Source organism: Manis pentadactyla, chromosome 1, assembly GCF_030020395.1.
Source record: "Manis pentadactyla isolate mManPen7 chromosome 1, mManPen7.hap1, whole genome shotgun sequence".
Taxonomy (NCBI): domain Eukaryota; kingdom Metazoa; phylum Chordata; class Mammalia; order Pholidota; family Manidae; genus Manis; species Manis pentadactyla.
In genome coordinates, this window is record NC_080019.1 from 205302931 (window position 1) to 205321895 (window position 18965).

Here is an 18965-nt window from a genome sequence, read left to right on the forward strand (position 1 = left end):
GTTCTAATTAATTACATACGGGGGGGGCATTGTCAAACAAGAAAGAAGATAGCTGCTGCCATGTCATAGAGCACAATGTGAGGCTGGTCAGTGCCCTCTCCACTTTCCCAAAATACACCCCTGCTCAAGAACCTCAATGGCTCCCCATTGCCCACAGGCCCTTAGACTGACACATGGGCTCCCCATACCCTGAAATCTGGCCTAGCCTATGGCTTCCCGACCTTCAAGGCCACGCTTGACTCTCCCTTTCCTTACTCTTCTCCCCTGGAAGGCCTGACTTAGGCCTCCACTTGGCCGTCCTTCAGAGTGAGGCTCATGTCCCACCTCTCCCAGGAGGCCTTTGCAGACCACTCTGGGCCACAGGAACTTCCTTATCCACACTCCATATCAGCACTGACTGTGCCTTTATTTGACAGTTAATCTAGACTACAAAATCAGGTTCATTATCTTCAAGGGAGTGAATCCAATCTTACTTCCTCACTGGGCTGAGAACTCTTGTAAGTTAGAAAATAGATTTATAAAAATTATGAGCAATCAAATAAAAATAATAGTGATTTGTGTGTTTACTGTGAGACCAGCGTCAGGTGAGTACATGCATCTCCTCACTTGAGCCACTGAGATGTTTGCACTTATTGTCCCCATGAAGATTGAGGAAATAGCTGAGAGGTAAAGAAAGGCCCCTGTCCAAGGTCACCCCGGAGGCAGAGCTGTGATTCAAACCCATGTCTGCCTGGCTCTGCCCTCTTGTGCCTATCCACCTCTGTGTCACCCACCAATGGCACTGGGATGGGTGGGTGAGTGAATGTTCACCTAGATGAGGAAGGAGCCAATGCTTACTAAGGGCTGGGAAGAACACAGTGGGAAGATGTGTTCTGCCACGTTTGATACCCTGGCAGACCTGGGCTCAGATCCTGATTTCACCACTGGTTGTGTGACCCTGTGCACACTGCTTACCTCTCTGGGCCTCAGCACCTTCATTTATCTTCATTTATCAGGGGGGGTTTGCTAACACTTATCTGACAGAGCACTGTGAAGATTGAATTAAATAATGAATATTTAGTGCCCAGCCCAATGTTGGGCACATAGTAGGTGCTCAGTAAATAAAGTTTCCTTAACTTAGGGGGAAGAAAGACCCAACCTTTGAACTTGGGTCAGTCTGCCTCCATAGTTTCAGTGACCCCCTCCTCATCTCCCTGCACTCCCCTTGGACCTGTGATGGCCCGTCACTTGCTGCTCATCCTCACACAAGGATCTCACACCTATAGCTATACACTTGGGGTCACACACAATTCCTATCAACTTGAGCCACTGAGTGGCACATTTTTACTCTTCTCCCCCAAGACAAGTTTCCCCTTTGCTGTTTCCTTAGCCACTGTGGGGGTGGGGGAAGAGGACTTGGTTGTGTGACTGCCAGGATATGCTCTGGAACTTTCACCTCAATCAATCAAACAGGGCCCAGCACATGACAGGCACCACATACTTGCAGGCTGATTGAGTCAACCAACTAGTGCTGGCTTCCAGCAACTACCATGTGTGCTGGTATCCCTACCATGGGTTTCCTACCCCAGGGATTAAGAAATAAGAGCTCCTGGAATGCAATGGATGCTCATGTAGCATATAGAAGGAAGAAGGGAGAGAGGGAAGGAAAAAGGGAAAGAGGAGGGAGAAAAAACAATGCAACCTAGTGTTCTGGCCTTTCCCCTGAAATTCCCATTCTCCTCTGCCTTCTGGTAATTAATAACCATCCAGCTTGGATGCCTCTGCTTTCCTAGGCCCCTGTTTTTCTCTAGCACAGGAATATTTTGTAACTGCCTGTTTATTTGTCTACCTAGACTCCAGCCTCTAAACTTGTTTAGAGTTGATATCTGCAGTCTGGGGGACAGGACATGCTTAATAAATATTGGTCTCATGGAGTCAGAAATCTCCTTAGGAGACAATGAGAGGCAAACTCAGGACCCTGAATGCTGCTGTCAGCAAGAGCCACTGGAGGAGTTAAGAGAAGGCCAAGAAGTTTGAGGGTGGAAGGGGTCAGCAAAGGCTTCTTGGAGGAGCAAGAGACAGCAGGGTGGGGCAGGAAAAGAATGGACAAGGGAGCAAGATACCAAAGAAGGCTAAATGCTGCCATCACCCTGCAGGTGGACACAGGAGAGGATGGTGAGGGGGAGGGGGCCAGGGAGCAGGTCTGAGGGACTTAAATCTCCTCCACCCAAATATAACATCTCCCAAATGCCAGGATTGGATCTGAGCTGGACCTTCAACTGTGAGCAGAATGTCAGAGAGCAGGGAAGGCATCCAGGTATGAGGGGAGAGATGGTGGGGGACCAGCCTTATTGGGGGAGGCAGGTAGTGGACAAAGAGTTTATGGCAGATAAGACAAGCCATTTGGCAGAGGTTTCACACCCTTTAACCTTCCTAATAAAATGATCTCCCGTAAGGAAGGAGAATCTTATGAATAAAGTATTTCCTCTAGCATTTCCAATGATGTGGAAAAATGGTAAGTATCCCAAAAGTCCAACAGTCATGGGATATTTACTCAGCAGAATTGAAAAGCTGGTCTTTTGGCAAAGTGAAAATGCTTTGTGATGGGCTACCTGAAGAAAAAGACAAAATACTAAATTATATCAAGGTTATATGTATAAGGATCAGAGGGCAACCTGTGAGCTGTTTGGGGAGACAATTCTTTCACTTTGTAATAGCTGTTGTTACACAATTGTGTGGGCGATATTTAAAAAATCAGAGTAGGTGCTGTATGAAATAAGAGCTACTGCAAAATTCAGAGGGGAGGTTATACAAGAAGGCCATAACTAAGGGAGCTGGGTCTGGCAGTAGTAGACAAATGGCCTGGGCAGGGCATACAGTAGAGCAGCTGTCAGTGTCACCATCCAGGTATAGATAGGGCACACCTGGATAGGGGTGCTGGGTAGACTCTGTAAGGCACAAGTAGCCAGGCTACAGTCCCCAGTTATTCAAATACTTATCTAGTCATTGCTGTGAAGGTGTTTTGTAGATGCCATTACGGTCCATAATCAGTTGACTTCAAGTGAGGGAGATTAACCTAGATGATCTGGGTGGGCCTGATTCAATCAGTAGAAAAGCCTTGAGGTTTCCCTAATGAAGAATTTCTGCCTGTGACCAGCAGCACTGTCTCCTGCTAGACGGTTCCAGCCTGCCTTTCCTGACAGCCTGCCTGTAGATTTCGCTCCTGCCCAGCCAGCCCCCACAATTACCAACTCCTTGCACTGAATCTCCTTCTGGCTCTGCTGCTCATGTTAATGGATGCAGGTGGCAACATGACTGAGCAGGAATGAGGAGTTTAGCAGGTACTCTGCAGGAAGACGGTGGCTCCCCATCAATTCCAACTGCACTGGAGTGAACTGGCCAACTGCCTCCAGGCTGACGGCAAGTGGGACCTCTGTAACTTGCCAGCCCCCAACTTAGCCATCCGGTCAGCAGTCTGCTCAGGCTCATGTCATCTCTCACTGTTCCCCCAAGTGCCCCTTTGGGTCTTTGCTCATCGCTGTTCCCACCACATCACCCCTGCCTGGAGCCACCTGGACATGCTGACCCCATGTCCTCCTCCCTCCTCCAGCACGTGCTGGCTGCCAAGACCCCCAGTGCAATTATTCTCTCACCAGCAACCCCACTTGTCACTGCACTTGTTTTGCCAATTTTGACAGAATGGAAAACTGAGGCCCAGAGACACGAAATGACAGGTACTTACAGAGAAGGTCATAACTGCCTGCCCTAAATCACACAGTTGGCAAGTAGTGGGGCAGGACTCTTGACTCCAAAGGCGGTTCAACCAATTCCTTTTCATTGCTATCTCTGTCTCTGCCTGATTCTTGAGGTCAGGATACACAGCTATCAATTCTTTGAAACTCCCCCACCCAGGTGCCTGGCACAGTGCTAATATTCAGGAGGCACAAAATAAATACCTCACTCGCTTCCAGTTCTTTTTTCCAACAGCACTGTGTTTGGTCCCATGTTGAGAGCAAGGCCACTTTGACTCTTCTGTGCCTACCATATGGGAGGGCAGGTTCCTGTTTCCCAGGGAGACCCACACACGTGGCCGGCTCCACACAGAGCCAGGCCCCCCGGGGGTGCTCCCTAAGGGTTAACAGCCGGGGGCCCTCTGAATGCTCCTACAGGCTTTCTCAGGAGGCGGCCAGCTCTGCAGAACCCCTCCCACCAACCCCTCAGACTTCGGGGGGCCTTTGTGTTTTAATAAAGACGGTATTACTGAGTCGCAAAGCTTCCCTCCTTTCCAACTTTCTTGCTGCCAGGGTTCCCGCGAAAGGTGAAACGCTGTCATTCAGGGCCAAAGAAAGGGCTGAATCAAGATGCTAAAATCTTTTGACTTAATGTGACAATCTACGGCTCTCCCCGAACTACAGTTGTGTGAGAAGCACTCCCAACTCTGCACAAAGGCCGCTCGGCCACAGCTCCGTCGGGTGTCCTTGGGTTCTGGGGACCGAGGGCTGGGATCCCTGCGTGGCAGCGGGGCTCTCTGCATGCATCTCATGAACGCTCTAGTTTCCTCTCTGAATGCCGACATCAGCCGGCCACTGGGAGAGCCCTACCACCAACACCGTCCCTGCTAGCTTCAGGCTGCAACAAAGGCCACTTGAGGGCCCAGAGACAGCACCGCCCAGTTCCTTTCCTGGGCCTGTTCTCTTCCCTTTCACACATCTTTCCCTTGTATTCCCCTGCCCCTTTCACCCCGGCTTTATGCCTCATTGAATCCATTAGCCACTTCAGAGGGTGCTCCCGAAGAATACATTTTGTGTGTGGGGCTCCTGATGTTTCCCCGCTGGCGGCTCCAACCGGCCTTGGTGGTGGATGGGGGAGGGAAAAAAAGGCACGCACTCGAGGGAAGAGCCTCCCCTGGCCCCTTCAGGCTGCATCTCCGTCTGGCAGCTCCAGGCCAGGCTGGCAGGAGTAGAGGCCCTCACCTCCCAGCGGGCCCACCCTGCCCTCCCTCACCCAGATGGATTCTGATCTTAGGGCAAGCAGCTTAAGCCCTGTGAGACTTGGTCTTCTCATCTGTGAAATGGGCATTAACAAGCCTATCTTTCTCAAAGGGTTATTTTGAGGACTCAGTGGGTTAATGTAGTTAAGGGCTTTGGAACAAGGTCTGGCTCGAAAAAGGGCCACTTAATCGTTTGCTTTACTATTATCATCATGCAAACATGACACCGGCTGTTTAAGAGTCCTTGCGCCACCTCCAACTCCTCTACTTGTTGGTGAATGAAGGAAGGGAGAGAAAAAAAAAACAATTCAAGGCTATTTGCTGCTGTGTCTGTGTACGTCTGTCTGTGTGTGTTTTCTTTTTTCCTGCCTTAGTGTCCTGGAGCTCTGAAAAGAATAAAAACAGAGCCCCGAAGCAGTGAAAAGGCAGGATTCTTCTTAAAATCCCAGCTAATCCTGCAGCTTCCTTTAAAGTGGCAATAGGAGGAGGTGGGGAACGGACCAGAATTGTTTTTGCAGCGCCCTCCCCTCCCAGCTACTGCTCCTGGAGACCAGGAAATGAGGAGGAAAAATCCATAAATCATTCAATGCGAGGAGGACAGAAGAAGGAACCAGGCAGGGGAGAGAGCAAAGGACAGGAGCTAGCTGGGGAGAGAGTGGCGGCAGCACGAGGGGACTCTGACTCCTGGGTGGGCAGGGATGGCTGGCTGCAGAGGGCATAGCATCCAGGCACTGGGCGAGCCACCTCCATTCAAAAGTCAAAGGACAGCAAGGTATCAAACCCCTGCAGCATCTGCCCTGCAGAACAAGGACACCACACCAAAAGGTGTCTGATTCAGCTGCTTCTCTCCATTCTGCCGTCACCTCTGCCCTGGCTGCCCGCTAGCAGGGCTGCCACAGCCTGTCTGACCCGGGGCACCCATTCACAATGAGCAGACAGAGGAGGCTTCTAATGAAAATCAAATCATGCTACCCCTGTCGAAAACCTCTCAGTGGCACTCCATTGCACTGAGAATAAAATCCACACTTGCACCATGGCCTGTGAGGTCTGACCCCTGTGCATTTCCCCTGCCTCATCTCATGCCACCATCCACTCTGTCTGGGCCCCAACCTGCTTCGCATATCAAATTTACCGGGACTTTAGAACTCCGTATGAGCTGTGCACCGGCCCCTCCCTTCCCACCTTCCCATTGCCAATGCAGAGCCCTCCTGGGGAAGCCTTCTCTGACCCTCAGAGAGCTCCCTGATGTCATTCTTCTTTCTTGCACCCACAGAACTTCTGTGGTTCACTCGCCACTGAAAAGAGCCCCTAGCTTCATTCCTGGCACATAGTAGGTGTGTAACACACTGAATCCGTGAATGAGCAACATCCATAGCAAGTGAGCACTTGGGTACAAGAAGCAGCGCATTCGGGGGCTCAAAAGGATGGGGTGAGATGTTCAGGATCCTTTGGAAAAGCTCTGTCTAAGGCAAACCATCCCTCTGGTTGTTCAGTGTTTGGAACTGTCCATGCTAGTTCATGCGCTAGTTTCTTGTTAAATGACAAATAATCTGCTTGGATTAGTTTAACAGATTATAGAGTCACAAACTTTTTTGTGTGAAGGACCAGAATAGTGAGTATTTTAGATGGTGTGGGTCATGTGGTCTCTGTTGCAACCAATCAACCCTGCCACTGTAGTAGCAAAACACCAGCCACAGATAATGTGTGAAGGAATGGATGTGGCTGTGTTCCAATAAAACTTTATTTATAAAAAAGGCTGTGGGGTGGATTTGGCACTAAACCCACAATTGGCTGATTGTTGGATTAGACCACATTCTAACAAAACCACAAAAGCAGGATATACAGTAATGACCAATTTTTTTCAGTCTTCAAACACAAAATGTTTCATCTATGTCATTCTGCATATCAGCAATATGTTTATACAAATAGGAAATATTCTACGAGTAATTTTCACTCTATAGGTACCAAGGAGTTACTGAGGGCGCAGTACTTGCTGAATGTGTGGGTGGGTGAGTGGACAGCAGATATGGAGAGGACAGGGTGTTTTCCAGGGTGATTATAAAAGTAGATGTGGGCAATACCCAGATGAAATGTAAAGGGGAAAGTCAAAGACTACCTAGTGGTTTCAGGCTTATGAGACTAGATGGAGAAGCTGATGGCAGGCATAGGCATGATGAATTTGGTTGATGAATAAAAACAGAAGGACAGAGTGACAAATAGACATCTACATGCAAAAAAAAAAAGGATCTAGACATAGATCTTACATCCTTCATAAAAATTAACTCAAAATGGATCGCAAACACTGAAATGTAAGACACAAAACTATAAAACTCTTAGAACATAACATAGGAGAAAACCTATGTGATGTTGGGTATGGTGATGACTTTTTAGATACAACACCAAAGGCAAGCTCTGTGAAAGGAATAGTTGATAGGATGGATTTCACAAAAAACTTCTGCTTTGTGAAAGACAAGGTCAAGAAAATGAGAAGACAAGCCACAGGCTGGGAAAACAATGTTTGCCGAAGACATGTCTCATAAAGGACTGTTATCCCAAATACACAAAGAACACTTAAAACCCAACAATAAAGAAAAACATAATCCAATTACAAAATGGGTAGAAGACCTTAACAGACACCTCATCAAAGAAGATATGTGATGGCAAGTGGACATAAGAAAAGATGCTCCACACCATCCATCAGCAGGGAAATGAAAATGAAAACAATGAGATACCACTATACACCTATTAGAATGGCCAAAATCTGGAACACGGACAACTCCAAATGCTGACAAGGATGCAGAGCAACAGGTGCTGGTGGGAATGCAAAATGGCACAGCCACTTTGGAAGACAGCTTGGGGGTTTCTTACAAACTAAACATACTCTTACCATACAACCCAGCAATTACACTCCTTGGTACTTATCCAAAGGAACTGAAAACCTATGTCCACACAAAAATCTGGACATTAATGTTGATAGCATACTTTATACATAATTGCCAAACTTGGAAGTACCCAAGATGTCTATCAGTAGGTAAGTGGATAAACTGTGGTACATTCAGAAAATGGAGTATCATTCAGTGATGGAAAGAAATGAGCTATCAAGCCATGAAGAACTTAAATGTAAATTACTAAATAAAAGAAGCTGTTCTGAAAAGGTTACTGTATGATTGCAATGATATGACAGTCCAGAAAAATAAAAACTATTGAGACTGTAAAAAGATCAGTAGTTTCCAGGAGCTGGGGAAGTGGGGAGATGACTAGGCAGAGCACAGAGGATTTTTAGGGCAGTGAAACTATTGGAGTGATACTGTAATGGCAGATATATGTCATTATACATTTGTCAAAACCCACAGAATGTGCAACACCCAAACTCTGGGTGATTATCATATGTCATGTAGGTTCAATGATTGTAACAAATGTACCATTCTGTGTGTGTGTGGGGGCATGCTGATAATGAGGGAGGCTGTGCATGTTGGGGGGAAGGGGATATGTGGGAACTCTCTGTACTTTCTGCTCAATTTTGCTTTGAACCTATAATTGCTCTTAAAAATACAATCTTTAAAAACAGACAAACAAAACCAAGCACACAGGAAAATCACAAAGATGTCTCCATGTTCTGGCCAGTTGATTCCAATTATCCATGTTCCAATCACCCAGAGTGAAATTGTTTATCAGCCAGCAGATGACAAGTTATGAACGGCCAGGAAATTTCCTCCTGGAGAAAGCAAATGTTTCAGAATTCTACATTTTCTTAGGACTTAATATTTAATAGAGAAAGGTTTTTAAAAATTATTTATAATGCAGACTTAGGGAATCTCCAATTGTGTTTAAATAGGGGAAAAATAACTATACAGAACCAAAACTACAGCTATTGCACTGGTGCAGGGAAACAATCAACCTTCTGGGCACCTACTGGGTGTTCAGAACTATGATCAACGTGTTCACATTGAACCTGAACACGAACTCCCAGCTCGAGGTATTAGAACAGATGAGGACCAAGCTTAGGGAAGGCAGACAGACCCGGGTTTGATTCCCAGCTCTGCTCTTTCCAAGCACTGTGGCCTCAGGCAAACCTTGCAACCCCTCTGGGCCTCCACATCCTTATTTATAAAACAGAGTTTGGACCTACAAACCAAGACACCTCCCAGTTCTGACTTGCTATCTTCCAATATTCCAGAGCCAGTTCTCACCCATTAAAATCCCCATGTTTGTAGGATCTGATTCTCTAACTGTTCTATTCTTTAGTGCTTGGATGAATCCACTGAACTGCAGTTGTTTACTATCTGTACTGCCCTACTACAATGTACACTCTGTGGGGACAAGACTGTCCATTGTCCTCTCCATTGTATCCCAGCACCTTGTAGGGAGCCCCAGGCACACTTGGAATTCATTCAGTCTGTGAATGTTTATTAAGCAACAGGTATGTGGCACTGAAACCAGAGCCTCGTTCTACCAGGTACCAGGCCAGAGCAACTTCCTCGGATAGTAGAGGTGGCTGGCGCTAATCCTGGGGAGATCCTGAAAGCCAGTCTCTGGGATGTCTGAAGATTGTAGAGAACCTGAGGAGGGCTCAGGAAAGGATGCACCTGAAGGACACCTGTGGAGGTGCACCTGGGGGAGACATCAAAGCCAGGGCAGCCTCAGGACCCATGTGCTGGCCGCTGAGATCACCGCCGGGCCTTGACTTGTGGCCTGGTCATGGCCTCAAATGTGATGCGAAAATCCCTGCTTAGACAACCACCTGTGAAAGGCTGAGCCTGCAACGCCTGCCTGCAGGAGCAGGGATGTGCTCCTTGAATTGAGTCAAAGTTGGGGTTATAGTTTTTTCCTTACACGGGATGGGGCCTAAAATTTTTACCTCCAGTTAGTTAAATTTCAGAAATTGCTGCTGAGGTCTGAGTAAGGGAAGTGGGTTGGAACTGACTGTGGCCTGGACAAGAGCAGGAAGACAGGGTTCTTCTTCCTTGAACAGCCTCCTGAGAGCAGCTCTGGCCAGGGCCTCACAGGCAAGAGGCATGGGTAATGTCTGCCTGCTCAGGAAGACTCTGGTGACCTCGTGTTTATTTTTAGCTGTTTCTGTACAGAACGCAAAAATCCTTTGGACACTGGGCTCATGCCCAAGGTAAGGTGAGTAATAAACAGTAACAAGAGCATCAGCCTCTCTCCTGAAGAGCCCATGTGTTGATCCAGGAACTCCTGGTCTCCTGAAACTATCACACTGGACCCACAGAACCTCGTTATTTATAAGCAGCTGAGGAATTGGGCCACCGGGCTTTAGTTCCTGACCCAACACTTGACATTACTAACTGTGTAACCTTAGACAAGTCTCTTCCCCTCTCTGAGCCTCAGTTTCCTCATCCATAAAATAAGGGTGGGGGTGGACCAGATGGTTTCAAAGGAATCTCACGGCTCCAGCAAACCACATCTCATCCTGGATGCCAACCCTGGTCTTGGAAGTGGAACACAGGGAAGAGCCCTTGAAATTCAGCCTTCAGGAAAATACAGAATTGGTTCATTCGATTTCAGCATTTCCCTTAAAAGCACCATTTAGATCCAGCTGCAATCAACAACCACTGAGCATCTATGTACTAACTATCTCATCAACTGCCTCTTCATAACCAGCCTTTGTCATCACCCATGTCACCAGTGACAGGCATAACAGTACACTCACGGAGCATGGGCTATGCAGTCACCAAGGCTCGGGGTTTACCTCAGCCCTCCACTTCTGACTTGGGGGTCCTTGAGCAAGTTACTTGATCCCTCCAAGCCTCAGTTTCCTCATCTGTAAAATGCAGAAAATGACGGCCCTTGCCTCATGGGATTGTTTCAAGGTCTGAATGGAAACGGACACATGACACATTCAATAACTATTATCCATTACTGCTTTCACATATTATTACAACTATTATTACAATTATTCCTTACCATTTCTGCTAGAGATGAGAAAAAGTAGGTTCAGGGAGGATGTGGGAAAGGACATCGCTCAAAACATCACAGTGTTCTAAGTTTTAATCAAGTCCAAGGATGGGCAAGGTCAGGGTAGCACTGGGTCAGTATGGAGGAACAAAGTTGCCAAGTTACTGTGGCCAGACTCCTCCACTTCTCAGCCTCAGGGTCTCCACCTATAACACAGAGGCAATATCTCCCAGTTTGTGGGATTTCATGTGCTACTGTGGATGAAAAAACTCCTGGCAGAGCATGGAGTGAGCAGAAGGCTCTGAGGGACTGGTCCCCGCCTTGCCTTCACCATATGCCTCTTCTGAAATCTCCAAGAAGGTAGCCTCCTGGTCCCTGCCTCTAACTGGTTCCTGCATTAGCGTTCTCAGACACACAGGCTCAACGGCCCAGCCAGTGGCAACTGGCCCCACTGTGGGACTGAGCTTCCTCCTGAGCACTGAGGGGAAACAAATTTTGCTGTGGCCCACACCTGGGGCCCAAGAGCTCAAGTACAGACATGCACATGGACAGCCCAAGCTCATGCATGCCTCAAAACCTCATCCAGGCAGCCTGCACCCCAACCACACACAGCCTTCATCCAGCTGGCCTCGGCACTGACCCCCAAGAGCTGGTTATCATAGCAGATGCAATAATAATGCCAACCACGATACTTCCTCCCTTCCCTTTGTGGTTCAAAGCACCTTCAAGTATGCTATTTAAGTAGGGTTGGACCCTGTGTTTTAGTCCTCTTTAGATAGTCACTGAATAATGCTAGGTATAGAGTAGATACTTAGAAACTACTTTGAATGAATACATTGTATCTTTATGACAAGACTTAAAAAATTACTCAGCACACTTACTATCAGTTACACATACTGCTAAGGGCTACACATGCATCCTTGCATTTCATCCTGGCCACCACCCTATGACACAAGCCCAATTATCAAGCCCCACTGTGTGGAAGAGGCAACTGAGGCTCAGAGAAGTTAAGTGGTGTGCCAAGGTCATGGCGGTGAGTGACACACCTGAGACAGGAATCCTGATTCCAGACATTGGTTCTCAGCCACTCTAGTCATTCTCTTTCGCCAGAAGTGGCAGCGAGAAGGGGGACGGGAGCAGCGTGTACATAATCTGAAGAAGTGTATCAATAATGTGCTGATTTTTAGATTTGGAAAAATAGAAAAATCCTATTGTCCTTATCATACAAAATCCAGAAAGCAAAGATCAGCAAAATCATCATGGCTGAAAGGACATGAATCCTTTTCTACTGTCTCTGCTCCCCCAAGCATATTGGTGATTGTGTTCTAGTACATCCTCTGCTTCTTTATAGCCCACAGCACAGGGCTTGTGGACATTTCTTTCCTGTCCTCCTAACTTCCCTCCTGCAGGTCCACCCACCTCCAATATTTCAGCAGTTTCCTCATGATCCCATCTACCATAGTGGGAGCTGAGGAAACCATGTTTTGTCAAGGATCCAGATTAAGTCCCTATATCCTTGGAGGTTTTACCTCCAGCCAATAGCTCAGAATAAAGCTAATGAACAATCACCTACCAGAAGCAGGCAGGCAAAAAGTGACATGGTCTGCATGACCCAAGCAAAAGAAACACTTTATTTCCTCTCTTCCACAAAAGAAAATGAATGGCAAAAATGAGGAAACTAATAGCATTGACACTGAGCCACAGGATCAGGGTGATAGGGAATGGTGGGGATTGTGGCCAACCACAGCATTCCTAGAAGGAGGTGGCTGCTGCTCAGCTCAGCCAAGGGCTGCTGTGCAGGTATGCAGGTACAATGCTGCCAAATCCCTCAACTTTCCAAGGAATGTCAAAATCATATTTCTTTTTTCCACATGAAATCTGACTTTTAAATGTTGGTAACTAACTCTTCCCTTTAAAAAAAAAAAATACAACACATGAATGGGCTTGGGCATGAGTTAGACATTTATAATCTCTCTGTTAATCCTTGAGTCACAGACAGCTGTGCTCCCCTACATTTCTGAGCCCCCCTTGCTGTTAGGTGAGGCCATGTCCCAGGTTCTGGCTGAGTGCCTGTGAGTGGAGGAGCCACAGTAACTTCTAGGCCAGGGCAGTTAAGAGCTGGCTGCCTCCCCCATTTCTCTTCCCCAACAGTCCACTGGCCTGGAGGCCATGTAGTGCAGATGACACAGCAATGCAACAAGATGCAAATGGCTGCTCTTCCCTCCAAAGACAAGGTGGGTGAGATCTTGGGATCTGTTGGTGGGGTATCTTGAGTGCATGTCTTAATTGCAAAAAAACTGCCTGATGGTGGTTAAGCCCTTCCTGGTTGTCAAAGCACCAACTTCCTTTCCTTGGACACCTCTCAGCTCAGGAAGACAGAGAAGAGAAGGCTTTGTTATTTCACAGATTAGCAAATCAAAGCACAGAAGGTAGAACTGAACAGCCCTGATGTGTGTAGTGAGTAAGTGGTAGACTAGGATTTTAGCTCTGGGGTTCTGAGTGGACCAGTCTAGTGCTCCTCCTATTCCCATCTGAAGAGCCTGCCTTTTCAGTGTGAGCTCCCTTGCGTGTCACCTGTGTCATCTGTGAGCTTGAACAAGGACAACTCACACCCTCCCCTGACACATTTGGTTGCTTGACGATATACCTCTTACCTTTCCTGTGGACTTGGTCCCCTTCCAGATACAGAAGTAACAGATGGTCCACGCCGCCAGGAGACACAAGGCTAGCTCCCAGCGGAGATTCCCAATGTGCTCGATCCCATCTGAGATGGCCAGGACCCGGTGCCTGAAGAAGGGAGGGTGGACAGTCATGGGGGCTGAAGATGGCCCACCCACTCCCACCCTGGACACAGCTAGTGCTGCAGAGGGGCAGGGATGGGCCCACTTGCTTATTTGCCACCTCCCCTACCCCCACACACTATTCACCAAGCATCTTCTCTGAGCCAAACCCAGGTCTGAGCATGGTAGCCTCGGAGAGAAACAAGACCCAGCCCCCTGCCTGTATGTATTCACTCCATTGGAGAAAAGACCAGTTAGCAGACGTTTGCAGTAAACATGGTAAGGGCCACAATGGAGGAAGTTCAGGGGCTTGGGGAAGACCAATGTGTACCTAGCCTACCTTGGGGGTGCTGGGAGACCACAGGATGGTCCATGAACATTCCAGGTCCTGCCCTCAGGGGAAATTAGACATCCTTAGCCTACTGACCTCAACAGCGGCCACAGAACTTGCTTCAGCCAATGGCAAGTGTCATTTCAGACAGAAACTTTCAGAGCCAGGCATTACGGTTTGCCCTGTTCTCTTCTGCTCACTGCTGCTGTCATGACAGAGCATGGGCGAGGATGGGACCTCTAGAAGCCTGAGTTCCTGAGTGACTAGGTAAGCCTTCCACTGGGCAGACCTCACTTGAGAAACACACGTTGTTGCTGTAAACTCCTGAGATCGTCAGGGGTGTTTATTACTGTAGTGTAACCCAACCTGTCCCAACTGATACAGGTGGGCAGGCAAAGCTTCCTGGAGAAGTGACATTTGAGTCAGACTTTGAAGGATGATGGAATTTAGCTAGGAGAGGGAGGAGGACAAAGATTGTTTTAGGTCAAAGAAATGAATGGCACAAGCAAAGGCCAGAAAACAGCATGGAGTGCTTGGGGAGTGCTGGAGCACAGGGATCGGAAGGGAAAAGCAGGAAAGGTAAACAGGAATGTCATCAGGACCTTTAAATAGCATGCTAAGGGCAGGGGTATTCCAGAGGGCACAGGCCACAGGAGAGAAAGGACCCCTGGATCTGTTGAGCCAATGCCTTCCCTTAGAACCCATCAATTCTTCACAGTTGACACAGGCCTGGCTCCCAGAGCCCATGTCTGGGGTTTGTGTTTCTTTAAAGTCAAACTTGCCACGCTCCATATTGTGCAGAACCATGGCACCAACAAAAACCCCTTCCAAACTTGCTCCATGAACCTCGTTCTGGCTGCCAAACCACCCCTACTGGACCACGCCAGTCGCCTCGGCGCTCTGGGTACATCCTTTGAGCAAGCAGCTCCCATCCCACCAAGCATGAAAGCCTCCCTCAGTGTCTGTCTCCCTGGGAATCTGTTCAGGGCCTGATTCTGCATTAATTACTCAATGACACCAATTAGCACTGGTCTGCAGGCTCCCTCCAGCCCTAGTCCCCGCCCGGAGAAATCAGGCAGGTCCCCAAACAACATCAGGCTGTGTGTGGCCATGGCTACTTAAAAGGAAACCAGCTCTCAGACCTATAGCCAGAAGTTGGAACTGACATTTAAATACATGTTTATTGAGCACCTACTATGTACCAGGGACTATATGAATATTGAGGATAAAAAGGTAAAGCATTAGTATGGCTCTTGCCCTCTGCTAGGATAATTTGAACAAAAACGAAGTCCAGTTATTTGAGAAAAAAAAGGAGACAGCCATATAGTTATTACAATGATTACTTCACTCACTTCTTGTGTCTTAGCAGTCTCTGGTTTTAGTTCATTTAAAAACTGCAGGCCTTATTACACGAGACCTTCAGGAGTATCTATTATCATCACAGAGTAACAGGCCCCCCGACCATGGTCCTTGTGGGGTGCTCACCAAAAATACAAAAATTCCTGCATTTCATCTCAGTCCCACTGAGTCCAAATCTTTGCAATAACTCCCAAGAAGCTGCATTTTGCCACCTTTCCCCAAGGATTATTTATGCATGGTGAGGCTTGAGCACCACGGAAGAAATTTCCTGGCAATGAAGATATGACCTATGAACTCCACCTGAATAGTTTGTAACCTTTTTTTTTGAAGTAGAACTGGGAAAGGCATCAGGGAACCTTTGGGGAACTATCAAAGGGACAGACTTTCTCCCCAGAGAAATACTCTGATGCACCCACTCCCAGAATTCTGCAAGGAACTTCAGGGTGCTCGACTGTCTTGTCTCTAGATAGAGAACCACATAGGTGACATGTACCTACCACCTTACAAACTGCCCCCCAAAAGTGTCCTGAATGCCCAGGGACACCCCAGAGCAGGAAAGAAAGTAGGCTACTGAAGATGAAAATGACCTTGGTGTACATTGTCCCAGTCCACTCCAGACTCTGAATTTTTCATTAAAGGAACACTTATGACAGTTCCCTAGCTAGCAGGGGTATACACACATACACACGTGCCTTCCTGTTGATGTAGGTGATGTCTGAACCGGGTATCTAAAAACTGGAAATGGCACAGAAACAAGGGGAGACAGAAGTGGGTAGACCTGCCAGGAGCAGGCTGGCTCAGGTCCCCTCTCTCCCACATTTTAGATGCTGCAAACTTTTGAGTCATGCAGCCTGCCTCGGTGCCCTCTCACTTAATGGAACAATCTAATTCCCAGAATGGGAAGCATATTACTAAAAGCTACGCAGGATGAATTGCTCTTTTGTTTCACCAGACACTATTTGAAAACATCCTCTAACTATTTTCTTTAGGTTTCACCAGCACTGACTTTAGCGATGGACCTTGGGTTTCTAAAGAAAGGGGGCTCGGGGGCCAGGTTCTCAGCCTGCAGGGCTGTGGGGTTGTTTTGAAACCCACAAGAGCAGCCATTGAGAGCATGGGGGCTGGGGCACTCAACTCTGGGGATTTGGAGAAGGCACAGCTCTTCCTGGGAAAAAGCTTTCTTAATGACCCTCCCCCATGAAGTGCTGGGACAGAAGAAAGGTCTGAATAAGGAAGAGTTTGCTGCCAATACCCTGACGAAAAAGGACCCAGCACAGACCTCCCAACACTGTTCAGAGAGTGGGAAATGTTGAAAACTAGATAGGGCTCTTTGGAGGGATTCATTTACTTGAATAATAGTGTGTGCCCACTGTGAGCTAGGTGCAAAAACAGATTCTTCATGCAGCATCTTTTTCAGGGTGTGGAAGTAGAATATTTCTGGAGATTGCCTCCTAGAGGCAGAAATCTCAGAGCTTAGAGGTATAATGCCTGTTTCTCCAGCCTTTGACACATACAGTGATAGGCGGGGTTCAAATCCCAGCTCTGCTCACCAGCTGTGCAACCTTGGATAAGGGACATCTTCTCTGAGTCTCAGCTTCTTTATCTGTCAAATGGGAATGACACCTCCCTTCTATAGGTTTTCAAGCTCATCTAACTCTCCCAATAATCCTTGAGGTAGGTACAATTATTATCATCATTTCAAAGAAGGGGACACTGAGATGCAGAGAGGTTAAGTAGCTGGCCCAAAGTCATACCACAAGCAAGAGACAGCTGTGATTTGAACCCAGGTATTCTGGCTCCAGAGCCCACATGTTCAGCCTTAATGTTAGCTGCTAGATTCCTCCTAACACTAAAATCTATGCCTTCCTCTCTTATAAATCAAAGTGTGGTAAATGCACACCCCAAAGCTATCTCACATGTCTGCATATGAGATAAAAGTAGTATATGGTACATGCCCTCATGCATTTACTGATTTATTCAACTAACACTTATTAAGGTGTCTTCAGTGTGCCAGGCACTGTGCTAGGCCTAGTGGTCTGTAAAGAGCTTGTGTTCTAATGGAGAAGGCATTGGAGCAGGGCATGGAGAGGGGCGTGACAGAGAAAAGCAAGGGACCCTCACCAGCCATCTGGCCAATATTGGGATGCAGGGGTGTGTAGGGGGACGGTCCTAAAAGATAGGAAGAGAGTTAGTAAAGAAGAGGGAGGGCATCTGGGGCAGAATGGCCACCAGAGGCAAAAGCTAGGAAGCTGGACCAAAGGCTCAGTGAGGCCAGGGGAAGGCACAGTGTTGGCTCAGTACAGCACGTGCCAGGGTGAGAGGTGCGGGTGAAGATGAGGCTGGGGTGGTGAGCTATGGGGTGGGCTGGGAGCCTTGCTGAGGAGCTGGAGCTTCATCCTGTGGGTGAGGGAAGCCAAGAGGAATCTTAAATCTTAAAGCAAGACCCCATAAGATGCATGTTTCCGAAAACTCCCTCTGGGGAGAATGGACAGGAAGCGTGGAATGGGGTGGGTGCCCAGTGCAGACTTTTGCTTTAATTTGGACAATAAAGGAGGAGAGTCTGGACTACAGTAAGGGAATGGCTCTGGAGGGGAATGGGTGGGTTTGAGAGCAGCAGAGGCACACGGTGACTGCCTGGGGTGGTGGGTGGCAGGGAAAGTCTAGGCTGACACCCAAGTTCATATGTGGCGGATGGCGAGTCATTAGCTGAGCAGGAGTGAATTGTCAAGTGGGGTAGAGGGGGAGGAGGTGGAGAGTCAATCTTTCAGGTAAGATTATTTTGAGGTGCTTGTAGAACACCCAGGTAGCTGCAATGCCCAGAGGCAACTGGGTCTCTGGGTGCAAAGCTCAGTAAAGAAATGCAGGGAGAAGCTTCCAACCTGAGCCCTGGGCGATCAGGGCGTCCTGGGTCCTGGGAGAGCAGGAGGCCGCCGGACAGTGCTGGAGAGGGGGAGGGACAGGGCCTGCAGCAGAGCCCCAGAACCCCAACATTTATGGCAGAGAGAGAAGGGAGGCATCCTTGAAGGAGGCAGAGAAGTGTGAGCAGAAAGGCAGGGGGCAACAGGAGAAGGGGGCCTAGGAAGGCAGAGGGAGAGGGACAGGCATCCCAGAAGGACTGGAGCCCAGCAGCCCAGTGCTGCAGGGCAGTGGGGTGAGAGGGAGGGTGTGGGGGGCTGGGGCTAGGAGGTGAGGCAAGGGCTGACTTCAGATGGCCAGTGGTGTGGGTGGGGAACAGACAGGAGGTGAGACCCTGGAGAGGCGGCTCTTTTGGGCAGTTGGGCTCTGATGGGTCAGAGATGGTGGGAGCTGGAAGGGCCACAGACAGCAAGAGCTGTTTTACTTACATCTGATGGTTTTCAGGTTGGTGCAACTGAGATAGTTAATGGGAAATAGCCAGAAGGGAAGGGAAAGTCCCAAATACCAGGAAGGAGTGAGGAATAAGGCAGGAGAGAAGCAGACAGAAGTCCCTGGGATGGCGGCAGGGAAAGAATCTATATGTGGAGACGTCATTTCTACAGAAACCAGAGGTAAAGAATTGGGGAAACCAAGAGAAATAAGTTGAAAAGCAAACTGTATCCTGATTAAGAGACTCTTAGAGAGAAGAGGATGG

At 48.1% G+C, this 18965-nt stretch overlaps 1 protein-coding gene across 1 annotated transcript in view; it reads right to left on the reverse strand.

Moving 5' to 3' along the window:
- The window catches only part of SLC6A11 (solute carrier family 6 member 11), a 118777-nt gene that overhangs the window by 79048 nt on the left and 20764 nt on the right, over positions 1-18965 (reverse strand). The window contains exon 5 of the mRNA XM_036923433.2: positions 13540-13672. Within this exon, the coding sequence (XP_036779328.2) occupies positions 13540-13672 (133 nt within the window). The remainder of the gene's footprint in view (positions 1-13539; positions 13673-18965) is intronic.